At 46.3% G+C, this 17,405-nt stretch overlaps 1 protein-coding gene and 1 pseudogene across 14 annotated transcripts in view; both read left to right on the top strand.

Annotated features, from left to right (window-relative positions):
- Positions 1 to 17,405, top strand: part of LOC105497034 (zinc finger protein 83) — a 75,315-nt gene that overhangs the window by 49,190 nt on the left and 8,720 nt on the right. For 6 of the 14 annotated variants that reach the window (XM_011767711.3, XM_071086097.1, XM_071086103.1 and 3 more), the window contains exon 1: positions 16,348 to 16,478. Coding sequence is in view for 5 of the 14 variants with exons in the window: in XM_071086094.1 (XP_070942195.1) it covers positions 3,340 to 3,354; positions 16,352 to 16,478 (142 nt within the window). In the remaining 9 variants the exon portion in view is untranslated. Of the gene's footprint in view, positions 1 to 328; positions 961 to 3,266; positions 3,355 to 16,347; positions 16,502 to 17,405 lie in introns of those variants that run through there. The other 8 variants (XM_071086094.1, XM_071086093.1, XM_071086100.1 and 5 more) reach the window with 4 other exon arrangements.
- On the top strand, positions 4,449 to 5,620 carry LOC105497035 (Golgi apparatus membrane protein TVP23 homolog B pseudogene; annotated as a pseudogene).

The raw sequence follows: 17,405 nt of genomic DNA, 5'->3' as shown, positions 1-17,405 counted from the left end.
CCCGGTCTTTCTGCTATAGGGCAATGTTACACTTCCTGTCGCGTAGTTTTCCTGCTCAAAACCATTTTCTGACTCCTCCCGCCCCGCGCTTTTTAAAGTCCTCACCGGGGAGCTGAATTCCCTCCCTAGGCGCCTCCCACCCTCGCCTTGGTAGGCCGCTGGAGCGTAGCGCAGGGACCTCAGTCCCACGGAGGCCGCGTCCTCTGCCTGGTCCTGGAATCCTGCAGACCCCCACCCTTGTCTTAAGACGCCCCCACCTCCCTCCTCGTGCCGGGCCCTGCAGTTCCCCAGGTCTCCCTCTGCAGTCACCGCTTCCCCTGAGACCGCGTTGGGGAGGTTCCCGGGGCCTGTCCTGTGATATGGGGTGTTCATGTCTGCCCAGCTCCAGCCACTGGAAAATGCGCTCCCCCGGGATGCAGGCTTCCTACTCCAAACCCTCCTGTGATTGTGTGGGTCAAGGGCTTCAGGAGACAGAGCAGTAGAAAACCTGAGACAGACAAAAGAAGAATGAGAAAGACCATAACAGATGGCAAAGTAGAGGATGGGTGAGGGATTTGCCCAGAGACAGCAAAAGTGAAAAGAAAACGATAAGAAAGCAGGAGGAGAAAAGCAACTGGAGAAATGTAGAGCAAAGCTAGATGTACAGAGAGATGAAGGACAGCAAGGTAGGGAGAGGGGCAGCAAAGAGGGAGGCTCATCAGAGTGAGGGAGAGGAGGAGGGATTTGGAGCCAGGGCAGACAGAGCAGAGTGGTGCTGGTGGCAAGGAGAACAGAAGGAGAACCACAGCAGGGAGGACACCTGAGGACTGGGGTTCCAGAGAGTGGGGACAGGGAGATATAACAGCGAAGAGAGAATTTAACAGGGAGAGCAGAGGAGGTACAGAGATGGGAGAAGAGACGGAAATATATCAAGATTGAGGATGATCGAACGATTGGGGAGAAGGAGCAGCAAGAAGTTAGGTAAGTTGCGAGGATGGAGTAGAAGAGGTGGAAGAGAAGGAATGGAGGGAAGAAGGGGATAAACAGCAGAAGAGGAGAGGGGTACAAAATGAGCAGAATCCCAGGGAAATTAAAGAAAACAAGAGCTAGAGAGAGAAGGGGAGAGAGATAGGTACAGAATTAGAAAGGGAAGCATAGTAATGAAGAAAGAGGGGCTGGTCGCAGTGGCTAATGCCTGTAATACCAGCACTTTAGGAGACTGAGGCAAGAAAATTGCTTGAGTCCAGGAGTTCAAGTCCAGCTTGGTCCACATAGTGAGACACCCCCATCTCCGCCAAAAAAAAAAAAAAAATTAACGGCATGATGGTATGCGCCTGTAGTCCTAGGTACTCTGAAGGCAGAGACAGAAGAATCACTTGAGCCCAGGATTTCCAGGCTGCAGTGAGGCGAGAGCATGTCACTGCACTCCAGGCTGGTCAATAGAGCAAGATCTGTCTCAAAAGAAAAAAAGGGGTGGGGGACTTTGGGTTTAGATGAGTGGGTGAGCTCATTGGATACGATTAGTTGTGACATGTTGACTTCTTTGTATATAATCTCGTAACTTAAAACTTGCGCCGGGCGCGGTGGCTCAAGCCTGTAATCCCAGCACTTTGGGAGGCCGAGGCGGGTGGATCACGAGGTCAGGAGATCGAGACTATGCTGGCTAACATGGTGAAACCCCGTCTCTACTAAAAATACAAAAAACTAGCCGGGCGTGGTGGCGGGCGCCTGTAGTCTCAGCTACTTGGGAGGCTGAGGCGGGAGAATGGCGTGAACCCGGGAGGCGGAGCTTGCAGTGAGCCGAGATCACGCCACTGCACTTCAGCCTGGGAGACACAGCGAGACTCCGTCTCAAAAAAAAAAAAAAAACAAAAACAAACAAAAAAAAAACTTGCTTAAATTATACAGATGAGATTGAGAGTTTTAAGAATCCTATCTATAAGATATGTGCATTCTACAAATCTTGGCCTCAGAGGTTAGCTTCCACTTGGAATCCCTATTCAGCCAGAGTGGAGCGACTTATTCACTTCTGAGTCACTCTGTTCCCTTTTCCCAGAGTGGGGTAGGGAGTGGGGCAGTGAAGTGAGAAAAAAATTCCTTTCTGTTGTCACATAATTTTTAACTTAATTAATTAATATTAAGAGACAGGGTCTGGCCAATTGCCTAGGCTGGAGTGCAGTGGCATGATCTCTAACTGCAGCCTGGTCCTCCTGGGCTCAAGTAATCCTACCTCAGCTTCTTGAGTAGCTGGGACCACAGTCATGAGCCACCAAAAAGTCCATCATTGTTTTTTTTGTTTGTTTGTTTTTTGGTAGAAACGAGGTTTCACTGTGTTCCCAGGCTGGTCTCAAAGTCCTGGGCCCAAAGTATCCTCCTGCCTTGGCTGCCCAGAGTACTGAGATTATAGGAAAGAGCCACCGAACCTGGTCTACATAGTTTTTTGATTTTTTGCTTGTTTGTTTGTTTTAGATGGAATTTACCAGCCTGGGAAAGGCTGAAGTGCAGTGGCGTGATTTTGGCTCACCACAATCTCAGATTCCCAGATTCTCGGGATTCTCTTGCCTCAGCCTCCCAAGTAGCTGGGATTACAGACGCCCACCAAGCCCAGCTGCTTTTTGTATTTTTAGTTGAGACGGGGTTTCACCATGTTGGCCAGGCTGCTCTCGAACTCCTGACGTCAAGCAATCCGCCCGCCTTGACCTTTCAGAGTGCCAGTATTACAGGCATGAGCCACTGCGGCCGGCCCACTTTTTGTATTTTTAGTAGACAGAGTGTTTCAACATGTTGGCATGCTGGTCTCGAACTCCTGAGCTTAAGCAATTCTCCCACCTCAGCTTCCAAAGTAGCTGGGACCATAGACACACAGACATGCACCATCATGCCTGACTACGTTTTTTTTTGTATTTTTGGTAAAGATGGGGTTTCACCATGTTGCCCAGGCTGATCTCAAACCCCTGAGATTAAACGATCCACCCGCCTCGGCATCCCAGAGTGCTGGAATGACAGGCACGAGCCACTGCACCAAGCCTCTGCATGGCGTTTGGTCAGGGCTGCGTCTGTGCCCTGAAGAGGTGCTCATTCCAGCCCAGCTCCCCACTGCTGCAGCGTGTGTGGACTTCTCCAGGAGGGTGCGGGAGTTTTCCTGTAGGAGTTTATTGTCTCTGGGGCAGTGGGCAGCACAGGGGACCATATTTCCTCAGTGTGGGGTCTCCTTTATATGTGTGGTTGTGTTACAGGGACGGGGTGTGTTGATTCTGAGCAATAAACAACGTATTTTTAACATTCAGGATTGACTTCTAAAGACTCTTGGTCCATGAGGAAGAAACCCGGAAGAGGAAGAGGAAAGCAGAGGAGTCAGGGATGGCTCTTCCTCAGGTGAGATGATATTCTCGGTGGATTGTTCTGTCTCCTTCCTTTCAGAAACGCTGGGCCTTGGAGTTGGGAATCTTCTCTGAGTCTGAAGCGTCCTGCCTGACAGGTTTGCTCACCCTCACCCATGCCTTCCCTCAGTCCCTCTCATCTCGCTTAGATTCCATCTCTTGTGACCCAGTGACATGAAGTTGGGAAGAGGCGGCACTGGGCATGGTCCTGGGAAGGGCTCACACCAGACATGGATGGATATGGGGTGAGGGTCCCGTGGTGTCAGGGCTGTTGGGCAGCAGGGATTGTTCAGGGACCACAACTGGATGTACTGTCAGCTCTCTGTGGATCAGGAGTAGAGCAGCTGCCAATGGAAGTCATCTATTAATGGGCACAAAGTATGTGGTAAATTCTAGAAAAGGAGACCAACAAGGGGAAATCTTTTCTCCCTGATTTTATACTATATTTTTAGGTAATTGAGTGAGTTACTGTGTTTCTGACTCGAAAAATCTTACTAATTAGAATGGAAAGTTCATACACAGACATGAATGATACAAGGTGTTTTATTCCATCATTATTTTAAGAATATGAAATCAGGCCGGGCGCGGTGGCTCAAGACTGTAATCCCAGCACTTTGGGAGGCCGAGGCGGGTGGATCACGAGGTCAGGAGATCGAGACTATCCTGGCTAACATGGTGAAACCCCGTCTCTACTAAAATACAAAAAACTAGCCGGGCGTGGTGGCGGGCGCCTGTAGTCTCAGCTACTCGGGAGGCTGAGGCGGGAGAATGGCGTGAACCCGGGAGGCGGAGCTTGCAGTGAGCCGAGATCACGCCACTGCACTCCAGCCTGGGAGACACAGCGAGACTCCATCTCAAAAAAAAAAAAAAAAAAAAAAAAAAATGAAATCAACCTAAATAACTAGAGATTTTTTTTTTTTTTTTTTGAGGCAGAATCTCTTGCCCAGGCTGGAGTGCAGTGGTGCGATCTTGGCTCACTGCAACTTCTGCCTCCCGGGTTCATGCCATTCTCCTGCCTCAGCCTCCCAAGTAGCTGGGACTACAGGCACTTGCCACCATGCCCGGCTAATTTTTTTTTTTTTTTCTGTATTTAGTAGAGACAGGGTTTCACTCTATTAGCCAGGATGGTCTCGATCTCCTGACCTTGTGATCCTCCCGCCTTGGCCTCCCAAGGAGCTGGGATTACAGGCGTGAGCCACCGCACCTGGCCCGCTAGAGATTCTTTAAACCATTGTTAGCACACTAAGCTCTTGGAGACTGTGGTGTCACTGTGGAGAGGCTTGTGAAACAGGTGTTTTCGGTAAAAATAGTTACAGTTGGGGCCGCCATGTTGCAGCAGGATAGTAATGATGACACTGAAGATGTTTCACTGTTTGATGCAGAAGAGGAAACGACTAATAGACCAAGAAAATCCAAAATCAGACATCCAGTAGCAGCATTTTTCCACTTGTTCTTTTGAGTCAGTGCAATGGTCGTCTGTCTGCTCTGTGAGTTGCTCAGCAGCAGCTTTATTACCTGTATGGTGACAATTATCTTGTCGTGTGACTTTTGGGCAGTGAAGAATGTCGCAGGTAGACTCATGGTTGGCCTACGTTGGTGGAATCACATTGCTGAAGATGGAAAGAGCCACTGGGTATTTGAATCTAGAAAGAAGTCCTCTCAAGAGACTAAAACTGTGTCAGAGGCTGAATCGAGAATCTTTTGGTTGGGACTTATTGCCTGTCCAGTGCTGTGGGTGATATTTGCCTTTAGTGCACTCTTCTCCTTCAGAGTAGAGTGGTTGGCGGTGGTTATCATGGGTGTGGTGCTACAAGGTGCCAACCTGTATGGTTACATCGGGTGTAAGGTGGGCAGCAGAAAGAATTTAACCAGCATGGCTACTTCACATTTTGGAAAGCAGTTCTTACGACAAAACACTGGAGATGATCAGACTTCCTGAATAGAGAAAACTTACGTGCTTTGTTACATTGGGGAACAACTGAAGAGATTCTTGACTCTGAACCTTTTAGAGCTTAGTCCATGTTGCAATGAGGAGTGTTGGCTTTGTTTTTCCACTTAAAAACTTTATTTATAAAAAGGAAAAGTAGTTTTCTTTTTTTTTTTTTTTTTGAGACAGAGTCTTGCTCTGTCGCCCAGGCTGGGGTGCAGTGGCCGGATCTCAGCTCACTGCAAGCTCCGCCTCCCGGGTTTAGACCATTCTCCTGCCTCAGCCTCCCGAGTAGCTGGGACTACAGGCACCCGCCACCTCGCCCAGCTAGTTTTTTGTATTTTTTAGTAGAGACGGGGTTTCACCGTGTTAGCCAGGATGGTCTCGATCTCCTGACCTCGTGATCCGCCCATCTCGGCCTCCCAAAGTGCTGGGATTACAGGCTTGAGCCACCGCGCCCGGCCTGGAAAAGTAGTTTTCATATTAAGTTTTTATTTGCTTTCCAGCATTTGGGGCTAGAAAGTATATGCTGGCACTAGAAACATTGTCAGGATTTATTCTGTGGTGTAGGTGTGCACGTGTTCCATAGGTATGCACACAGCTGTGTAATATCAGTATATCCCAAGTTAATGAAAGTGGTCATTTACATAGGTAATGGAGACCTTTGCATTTTGATCCATAAAACATAGGAAGATGTTCTTAGTCTGTCTCAAAGTTCTATGTGTTTACATATTATTTCTGTAGACTATTTTCAGGAGCAAATTTTGCTTCCATGGTAAGAGTGAGCACTTTGGCTTATGTATGAGTTAGAAATTATTGTTAGTTTTTTTTTTTTTTTTTTTTTTTTTTTTGAGATGGAGTCTCGCTGTGTCGCCCAGGCTGGAGTGCAGTGGCCGGATCTCAGCTCACTGCAAGCTCTGCCTCCCGGGTTTTTACGCCATTCTCCTGCCTCAGCCTCCCGAGTAGCCGGGACTACAGGCGCCCGCCACCTCGCCCGGCTAGTTTTTTGTATTTTTTAGTAGAGACGGGGTTTCACCGTGTTAGCCAGGATGGTCTCGAACTCCTGACCTCGTGATCCGCCCGTCTCGGCCTCCCAAAGTGCTGGGATTACAGGCTTGAGCCACCGCGCCCGGCTATTGTTAGTTTTTAATATGTACTTCATGGGGGAAATTTCTTAAACATATGCAAACAAGTGAAAACGATTAGGGCCAGTGGTATTAACTACTTTCTAAAATCTTATTTTTATTTGGAAGAAGTCGTTTACTGAAGGCCCAGGTAATATAAGTGGAATCATCATCGTTTGTTTAAGGAATACCCAGAGATTGCTGCTGTTCTATTTATTTTACAGAAAGGATAGCTAGATTGAAAGCTCCTCAGTGGACCTTGAGCTAATAGATCTTTTACCACTAAAAGAGCATTATTCTCATATCATAATGAGAATAATCGTTTACATACTTGGCATAATAAATGCCTAAAAGACATTTTATTTTCTGAATCTATTTTTTTTTTCTTGCTATAATGGGGATATTGTAAATTATGCATTTGTATTAATGGTATTTCCTAAAGCATTCTGTGTAACTGTAAACCAATCCAGAAACTATTGTAGGCATTTGTAAATTCTGTTATAGATATTATACACTTTGTTGAAGTCTTAATCAGCAGATTATATTGTGAATATATTTGTACATTGTTAAAATAGTTTTTAAGATTTTTTTTTAATTGAGTGTCTTATTGAAGTGATAACTTTGAAGGTGCAAAACTTTGTATAAAATTCTACTATTTACAAGGAAAAAAAGTTACAATTTTTCTCAACAATGGGAGAAGTACTTTTGTATCCTAGAGGATTGAGCCATATTCTCATTCCACCTGTTATTATTGTTGTTGTTGTTTTGAGATGGAGTCTTGCTCTGTCACCCAGGCTGGGGTGCAGTGGCATGATCTCAGCTTACTGCGACCTCCACCTTCCGAGTTCAAGTGATTCTCCTGCCTCAGCCTCCCGAGTACCTGAGATTACAGGCATGTGCCACCACGCCTGTCTAATCTTTTTGTACTTTTAGTAGACACGGGGTTTCATCATGTTGGCCAGGTTGGTCTCGAATTCCTGACCTCAGGTGATCCTTCTGCCTCAGCGTCCTATAGTGCTAGGATTACAGGCATGAGCCACGGTGCCCAGCCCCACCAATTATTAGTAAATATATACTTTTACACTTAAACATCACATGATGTATATATTTGTTATTTATTTATTTTGAGAGAGTTTCACTCTTGTTGCCCAGTCTGGAGTGCAATGACGTGATCTTTGCTCACCGCAACCTCCACCTTTTGGATTGAAGTGATTCTCCTTCCTTAGCCTCCTGAGTAGCTGGTACTACAGGCAGGTGTCACCATGCCTGGCTAATTTTGTATTTTTAGAAGAGATGAGGTTTCTCCATGTTGGCCAGGCTGGTCTCGAATTCCCAACCTCAGGTGATCCGCCTGCCTTAGGCCTCCCAAAGTGCTGGGATTACAGGCATGAGCCACCACACCTGGCCAATGAATATATTTGTTTTGTGGAAAACTCTAAGCAAAGCTGCATCTGAGGCCATTGGCCATAAAGCATCTCCTTTCCCTGTCACATCCTCCACCCTCTTTCCAACCTCACTGGGGAGCCGCTACTGTCAATTCTGTGCCACGTGTCAGAGCAAGTCTCGTATATGTGTTTTTCTGCATTGTTATGAGACTTCAGAAAAAAATCAGTAGTAAATTTTTTAAAAATTATATTCATTTTTTAACTTTAGGTTTAGCGCTACATGTGAAGGTTTGTTACACAGTTAAACTCGTGTCATTGGGGTTTTGTTGTACAGAGTATTTCATCACTTTGGCATTAAGCCTAGTACCCAATAGTTATTTTTTTATTTATTTTTTTGAGACTGAGTTTTGCTCTTCTTGCTCGGACCAGAGTATACTGGCATGATCTCAGCTCATTGCAACTTCCACCTCCCAAGTTCAAGGGATTCTCCTGCTTCGGCCTCCTAAGTAGCTGGGATTACAGGTGCCTGCCACCATGCCTGGCTAATTTTTGTATTTTTAGTAGAGACAGGGTTTCGCCACGTTGGCCAGGCTGGTCTTGAACTCCTGACCTCAGGTGATCCACACACCTGGGCCTCCCAAAGTGCTGGGATTACAGGCATGAGCTACCATGCCCAGCCCCAAACAGTTTTTTTGTTTTTTCTTTTGCGCCTCTCCTTCCTCCCACCCTCCACCCTTAAGCAGACTGCAGTGTCACACTTGTCCGTGTGAAGTGACCACCAAACAGGTTTTGTGTGAGCAAAAAGACTTTATTTCACCTGGGTGCAGGCAGACTGAGTCCGAAAAAGGAGTCAACAAAGGGAGATATAGGGGTGGGGCAGTTTTATGGGACTGGGGTAAGCAGTGGAAAGTTACAGTTAAAGGTGGTTACCTATTATCAGCAGAGAAGGGGGTCACAAGGTGCATGGTGGGAGATCATAAGACTCATTGTCTAGAAGAAGAATGTCTCGAGGTCGATCGATGGATCAGTTGGGGCAAGGCAGAAACAAGTCATCATGGAATGTCATAAGGTTGGTCAGTCAGTTAAGACGGGAGCTGGCTGTTTCACTTTTGTACTTTTTGGTTGCCTCAGGCCATCTGGACATATACATGCAGTCTTGGGCTCAGAGGCCTGACATTCCTCTCTTCTTATATTAATAAGAAAAATAAAACAGTGGTGAAGTGTTAGGGTGGCAAAAATTTTGGGGGGTGGTATGGAGAGATAATGGGTGATGTTTCTCAGGGTTGCTTCAAGCGGGATTAGGGGCTGCATGGGCACCTTAAGGAAAATTTTATGAGTTACAAGGAATAGACATTTAGGCTGTGGGGAGATATTGGTGCAGAGGATGGTACTGTGGGGTTGTTAAAAGTAGCATTTGTTGTATAAAATGATTGGTGATGGTCTGAATGTGGTTTTGAATGAATTGAGAAATGAAATGGAAGACACAAGGCCTGAATAAGACAAGGAGAAAAACAGGAACCAGGGGACTAAGAATAGGGAGCAGCCAAGACACTCAGAAAGTGTCCAGGTGGGTCCAGAGTAATTATTTGCCTGGTTGGCAAATTTTTGTACTCTATCCTTGAGTTTTTTTATGTTGTCATATACCAGGCCAGACTGATTTAGGTGAAAACAATACTCTTCATTTAAAAATATACGGAGTCCTCCTTTTTCAGCAGTAAGTCGAGGCCTCAGCGATTTTGGAGGACAACTGAGCCCGATCGCGGGGGGTGCCTGCACCCCCGGCGATGGGGCTCCCAGAAGCCAGGGGGGCGGGCCAGGGGTGGCTGAGAGTCGACTTGGCCTGAAGGACTGATAAGTTTGAGATATATCTGTAATGCTAGTAGAAATGTCATTTGAAAGGCTATGGAAGGTCGTGACAGAAGTTGAAACACCTGCCATTCCAGCTCCAAGGGCAATAGTGGAAGCAGAAAGTCCTAACCCTACAAGTAGAGGGATTAGAGGAATAACTCTTTTGTCTGGTTGGTGTCATGAGCAGGACAGGAAGTTGTTCAGTCCCATTTGCAAATTGAATTTTGGGAATAAGAAAAATGAGTGTACCTGTACCTGTCCAATTAGCAGGTAGACACATGTAAGTGGAGGAGCCACAGGAGAAGAGGTCTTGTGCAATGCAAAATTGGAAATACAAAGTGAAAAGATGAGTACTAAAAGAGGTGTCTTGTACCCAGACTCCTAGGGATCCAGCTAGGGCGGCAGCCATCAGAGGTGGTAATGGGGACTGATGGGGTAATTGTATAGAGGGGGAGGTTCGATTTTCATGGTGTTTGAGAAAGTGTCAAGTGTCTATGAGCAATATTTCACTGTTATTTATGGGGCTGGGTATAAGTAAACAAGAGGAGGCCCTGGGAGGAGAGTCTGAAGAGGAAGGGGAAGGTAGCCAAGGATGGAGTGAAATACAGGGTAAATGTTCTCCTAAGAAATAGTAACTGCTAATGTTTTTAAGTTTGCCAGTATTGATAGAGGGCTTATCTGTAATACAGAGCTGGAAGGCCCCAATTGTTTCAGTGATATGTGTAGTTGGGCTTTGGAGATGAAGAGTGAAGGAGCATTGAGAAGGTGAAAGGTTACCCAAGGGAATTCCAGTGGGTCTTTGCCGAGAGATGCATAATGGAGCAGCCACAAGAGTAGCAGCTTGTGTTGTGGGGAGTCCAAATATGAGGGGAGTATCTTCGCAGCAAGATACCGTCCTGCTCCTTCAACATTTATTTTCCAAAGGATATCAGGTATCCCCCTCCAAAGCTCAAATTTCTTCCCCATCCATTACCTACCTTGGCATAATTCTTCATGAAAACACTCATGCTCTCCCTGCCAACTGTGTCCGGCTGATCTCTCAAATCCCAACCCAAGCTTTGCGAAGACTCAAAGGAGGGATTACAGAGTAGAAGGTCATTAATGTTTGGAATAAGGTAGGAAGCAGAGGAGTGGAAAGAAAGTAAATGAGAAAGAGCTTGGCTGAAGTAATGAGGGCTATCCCGGAAACTTTGTGGCAGTACAGCCCAGGTAAGCTGCTGGAACTGATGGGTCTCAGGTTCAGTCCAGGAAAAAGCAAAGAGGGGCTGAGACGAGGTGTGCAGGGGAATAGTGAAAAAAGCATCTTTAAGATCAAGAATATGGCCAGGCGCGGTGGCTCACACCTGTAATCCCAGCACTTTGGGAGGCCGAAATGGGCAGATCACGAGGTCAGGAGATCGAGACCATCCTGGCTAACACAGTGAAACCCCATCTCTACTAAAAACAAAAATACAAAAAATTAGCCAGGCGTGGTGGCGGGCGCCTGTAGTCACAGCTACTCATGGAGGCTGAGGCAGGAGAATGGTGGGAACCTGGGAGGCAGAGCTTGCAGTGAGCCAAGATCACGCCACTGCACTCCAGCGTGGGTGACAGAGCCAGACTCTGTCTCAAAAAAAAAAAATCAAGAATGGAATAGTGAGTTGTGGAGGGAGGTATTGAGGACAAAAGAGTGTATCGGTTGGGCACCACAGGGTGGATAGGCAAAACAATTCGGTTTAAAAGGCACATATCCTGAACCAACCTGTAAGACTTGTCCATTTTTTGGACAGGTAAAATGGGGGAATTGTAAGGAGAGTTTGTAGACTTTAGAAGCTCATGCTGTAGAAGGCGAGTGACAACAGGCTTTAATCCCCTTAAAGCCTGTTGTGGGATGGGATACTGGTGTTGAGCAGGGTAAGGGTGATTAGGTATGGGTGTGTGATTGGTTGCCAGGGAGGGAGTAGAGGTGTCCCATACCTGTGGGTTAATGTCGGGGGAGACGAGAGGAAGACGTGAAGGTAGCTTTGGGTTGGGAAGAAGGGCAGCAATGAGATGTGGCTGTAGTCTGGGAACAGTCAGGGAAGCAGGTAATTTGGTTAAAATGTCTCAGCCTAATAAGGGAACTGGGCAGGTGGGGATAACAACAAAGGAGTGCATAAAAGAATATTGTTCAAGTTGGCACCAAATTGGGAAGTTTTAAAGGGTCTAGCAGACTGGCCTTCAATACCCACAACAGTTATGGAGGCAAGGGAAACAGGCCCTTGAAAAGAAGGTAATGTATAGTGAGTAGCCCCTGTATCAATTAAACAGGGGATGGACTTATGCTCCACTGTGACATTTACCCAAAGCTTGGCATCCCTGATGGTCCAGGGGTCTTCCGAGGTGATGGGGCAGTGTCAGTCTTCAGCTGCTAAGCTGAGCAGATCTGGGAAGGAGTCAGTCAAAGAGCACGGGGCCAGAGCTTTAGGGGCTCTAGGAGTGGCTGCTGGGTGAGCTGGGCAGTCTGATTTCCAGTGGGTCCCTGAACAGATGGGACACGGCTTGCGAGGAATCCCTGGCTGCAGGCATTCCTTGGCCCAGTGGCCAGATTTCTGGCACCTGAAGCAGGATCCTGAGGGAGGTGGTCCTGTAGGAATGCCTGACCACTGCACCTTAGGCATTTTGAAGTTCTTGTGTGCTGGAGGTGCAGCTTAGTTTTGTCTCACAGCAGAGGCAAGTAATTGTAACTCAGAAATGCATTGCCACTTGGCTGCCTCCTATTATTCACACCTTGAAGACGAGATTGATTAATTCCTGTTGTGGGGTTTGAGGCATGGATTCCAATTTTTGAAGCTTTTTTCTAATGTCAGGAGCTGACTGGTTGATAAAATGCATATTGAGAATGAGATGGCCTTCTGACCCTTCCGGGTCTAGGGCTGTGAAGTGTCTCAGTGTTGCTGCCAGATGAACCATGAACTGGGCTGGGTTTTCATCTTTTCCTTGGGTAGTTTCTTTAAGTTTGTCACTTTGAAATCTGCCTTTTTAAGCACTTCAACTAGGCAGGAAATCATATAATCTCATCTACCTACACCTGGTGAGCCTGTCTGGTATTCCCACTGGGGATCTTCTTGGGCAACTATACTGATGCCTTCTTGAAGGTCTTGCTCATGATGACAGTGGGTGTCAGTGTGGGACTGGGCTAGGGTATAAACTCTATCTCGCTCATCTGGGGAAAGGGTAGAAGTTAGGATGACATTTAAGTCACTCTAGGTTAAGTTGTAGTACTCGGTTAAATACTGGATTTCCTGTATATCTTTAATGGGGTCTGATGAGAAGGGGCCTAAGCACTGATTAATTTGGGAAAGGTCTGATAGAGAAAATGGTACATACACTCTGATGATGCCCTCAGCTCCAGCCACCTCTTGAAGAGGAAATTGTTGGGCAGGTGGGGGAGTATTTGCTGCAGAACGAAATTGTAAGCTAAACTGGGTGTGGGGAGGGGAGGTGACAGCAGGGCTATAAGGTGGGAGAGCAGAGGCTGAGGAAGAATCGGGACTTGATTCAGCCTGCTGAGGAGTGGCCTGGGAAGGGGGAGAGAGGAAAGAGGGGTCTGCAGAAAAGGAGGATTCAGAAGACTCAGCAGCACTTGGGTTTGGGACTGAAGGGACAGGCGGAAGGGAAAGAAGGATTTGGGACTAGTCACATTGGGAGCAGAGGCTAGGGAGGGAGCAAAGTGTAAAAAATGCCTGGACATAAGGCACCTCAGACCATTTGCCCATCTGATGACAAAAATTACTTAGGTCTTGTAGGATGGAGAAATAGAGTGCCATTCTCTGGCCATTTAGAGCCATTATCAAGTTTGTATTGGGGCCAAGCAGTGTTGCAGGAGAAAATAAGATGCTTAGGTTTTAGATCAGGTGGGAGTTGAAGAGGTTTCAAGTTTTTAAGAACACAGGCTTAAGGGGGAAGAAGGAGGAATGGAGGGCGGATGGTTGCCCATAGTAAAAAGATAAGTTTAGAGAAAAGAGGGGTAGAGACACAAGTGGGGGGTGGTACTTGCTGCCCAGAGGCAGTGGTACTTGCCACCAAGGTGGAGGATCAAGGCAGGTGTCCCTGCGGTGATCAAACAAATCTGAAATGTGGGTGAATAATCAGGCAGGCATCCCTGCAGTGATTAAACACCAAGGGAAGACTGTCTTCCCAAGTCCGTGACCAGCGCCGGAGTTTTGGGTTCATGGATAAAACAAGTATCCTCTGTCTCTACCAGAAAAGGAAAGGAACTGAAATTAAGGGAAGGGAGAGACTGAAAGGCAGTGCTGAAATTGAAAGAAGAAAAAGGTTGAGGGATAGTGAGAAAAGTTGGAGAAGAGAGTAAAAAGACCACTTACCCAATTTGAATCCTTGGGCTGGTTTGTCTGAGGACCCGAGGTCGTAGGTGGCTCTCCTCATGGAGTGGGGGCCAGGACAGGAGGTCAGTCTCCTGAAGGAGTCCTCCTGTCCTGGGTCTCACCAAATGTCATGCACGTCCGTGTGAAGAGACCACCAAACAGGTTTTGTGTGAGCATCAAGGCTGCTTATTTTACCTGGGTGCAGGCAAGCTGAGTCCAAAAAAGGAGTCAGCAAAGGGAGATAAATGAGAGGCAGTTTTATAGACTGGGGTAAGCAGTGGAAAGTTACAGTTAAAGGTGGTTATCTATTGTCAGTAGAGGAGGGAGTCACAAGGTGTATGGTGGGGAGATCATAAGACTCATTGTCCAGAAGAAGAATGTCATGAGGTTGATCCATCAATCAGTTGGGACAGGACAGAAACAAGTCATAATGGAATGTCATAAGGTTGGTCAATCAGTTAAGACAGGAGCTGACTGTTTCACTTCCTTTGTACTTTTCGGTTGCCTCAGGCCATCTGGATGTATACATGTAGGCTTGAGCTCAGAGGCCTGACGCCCAGTGTCTGTTGTTCTTTGTGTTTTAGTAAATATTTTACTGATATTTGATCCTGCTGGTTGTGAAAATTTACACGTTCTCATGTTAGTAAACATGGCTACCTTCCTCTTTGACACCTGCATGGAAATTGGCTGAATGACATGTGGGTCCTTTGTGACTTTTCTTTGTATAAAGAGTGTCATAGTCACTGCCTCTGTGCTCGCCTGCATTACTGCCAATATCTGAGGATTCCTCAGGGAAGGCTGTTAAAAGAGTGATTGCTTCTAGGATGGGTAATCTGCTGCTTTCTTAGAACTGAACAGATTCCCCCCTGCCCCCAACTGCCAAAATATCCTTTTCCACCAAGATGAGATTCCTCTTCAATTAAACAAAACTTGCTACTTTATATATATACATATATATATATATATACACACACACACACACGTACATATTTTGAAAATCTGGGGAAAATGACAACCCTTTGCATTCAACTCTAGTTTTTTGTGAGTCTGTGTATATTTTATTATTTTGTGGATATATATACACAAAATGTTTGTACTTTGAGTAATTTTGTTTTCATGTATTTTGAGATGGGGCCTCACTTTGTTGCCCAGGCCTTCCAAGCAGCTGGAACCATAGATGCCTGCCACCATGCCCAGCTAAATTTTTTAATTTTTTATTTATTGATTTATTTTTTGAGATGGAATTTCTGTTGAACAGGCTGGAGTGCAGTGGTGTGATCTTGGATTACTGCAACCTCTGCCTCCCAGGATCAAGCAAGTCTCCTGCCTCCTGTGTAGCTGGGATTACAGGCATGAGCCATTGAGCCCGGCTGACATTTCACTGTGAATATTGTCATCTTTGAAGGCATTACTCATGCTCTATCTCATCTAGATACTGAGTGTCACTTGGTGTGTCAATAAAAATTTCTAACATTTCTTTTTTATTTTCTTTTTGAGACGGAGTCTGTGTTGCCCAGGTTGGAGTGCAACTGTGCGATCTCCGCTCACTGCAACCTCCACCTCCCGGGTTCAAGCAATTCTCCTGCCTCAGCCCCCTGAGTAGCTGGGACTACAGGCATCTACCACTATGTCCAACTAATGCTTGTATTTTTTTTTTTTTGAGACGGAGTCTCGCTCTGTCGCCCAGACTGGAGTGCAGTGGCCGGATCTCAGCTCACTGCAAGCTCCACCTCCCGGGTTCACGCCATTCTCCTGCCTCAGCCTCCCGAGTAGCTGGGACTACAGGCGCCCGCCACCTCGCCCGGCTAGTTTTTTGTAGTTTTAGTAGAGACGGGGTTTCACTGTGTTCACCAGGATGGTCTCGATCTCCTGACCTCGTGATCCACCCATCTCGGCCTCCCAAAGTGCTGGGATTACAGGCTTGAGCCACCGCGCCCGGCCTGCTTGTATTTTTAGTAGAGACAGAGTTTCACCAGATTGTCCAAGCTAGTCTCAAACTTCTGACCTTGTGATCCACCTGCCTCAGCCTCCCAAAGTGTTGGGATTACAAGTGTGAGCCACCACACCTGGCCAAAAGTTTTTAACTTTTCTATAATGGGAACCAGGCATTTATTATTTATTTGAGCGTCTCTTGTATTCTTCACAAACATAAGAAATTTATACCAAGAGGGTATTATGACCTGTTTAAAAAGTGTAATCAAACACCACTGGGAAGACATCATGTGGTGAAAAATCCCACACTCAGATTTGTCAGAACATTCACTACAATTAAATCCTTGTTGTCACCACTCTCCTCTTCTCACTTCTGTAAAGATAAGACCTCCTCCCATAACCATTTGGTTAAAATGTGTTTTCATTTCAGGGTCTACTGACATTCAGGGATGTGGCCATAGAATTCTCTCAGGAGGAGTGGAAATGCCTGGACCCTGCTCAGAGGACTCTATACAGAAACGTGATGCTGGAGAATTATAGGAACCTGGTCTCCCTGGGTGAGGATAACTGCCCTCCAGAGGTGGGGGTGTGCCCTTGCATATCTTTGTATTTTCTCCAGTTGTCTCCTGGGAGCCCCATCCTTGCTTGACTAAAATGGAAGCTGTATTGATTTCAAAATGAAAGCGTCATGATGTAGCATCTGGACTTTAACTGTGCCCTTTGTTTAGATGTTCTGCTTTCTTCATGATAGTTCAGTGGGGTTTCCAGAAGTAAAGTAGGCTTAAAACCTTATGGCTGGCAAGGCATGGTGACTCATGCCTGTAATCCGAGCACTTTGGGAGGCCAATGCTTGTGGATCACTTCAGGTTAGGAGTTCGATACCAGCCTCACCAACATGGTGAAATGTCGTGTGGTGGCACACGCCTGTAATCTCAGCTACTAGAAAGGCTGAGGTAAGATTATCACTTGAACCTGGGAGGCAATGGTTGCAGTGAGCTGAGAACACGCCACTGCACTCCAACCCTGGCAACAGAGCGAGACTGTCTCAAAAAACAAAAACAAAACCTTATGGCAGACTTTAAAGATATCCAGATTTCTGTTTGCTACTCCTGTGCTTTCAATTCAGTAGTTCTTGGAAGAGAGCTTGATGTCCACATATTACAATGCTCTTTAAGGATTCAGAATAAGGCAGGCAATGGAGGAATTTGAAATATTTTCCTAGGTTCATCTGTAATATCTTCTTTCCTACAGAAACGTAGGGCTGGGGCTCTAGAAAAGCTCCAACATGTCATGTTTCCTACTTTTTATAAGCAGGAGTCTCTTTCTGACCTGTTGGAGCAAGGCAAAGAGCCCTGGACTGTGTAACGTAAAGTGAAAATAGCAAAAAAATTCAGATGGGTGGGGATTATTTATTTATTATTATTTTTTTGAGCCAGAGTCTCACTCTGTCGCCCAGGCTGGAGTGCAGTGACACGATCTCAGTT

This window comes from Macaca nemestrina, chromosome 20 (genome assembly GCF_043159975.1).
Source record: "Macaca nemestrina isolate mMacNem1 chromosome 20, mMacNem.hap1, whole genome shotgun sequence".
NCBI classification, from domain to species: domain Eukaryota; kingdom Metazoa; phylum Chordata; class Mammalia; order Primates; family Cercopithecidae; genus Macaca; species Macaca nemestrina.
The sequence above is the reverse complement of the archived record's forward strand: the minus strand, read 5'-3'. Positions and strand labels throughout refer to the sequence as shown.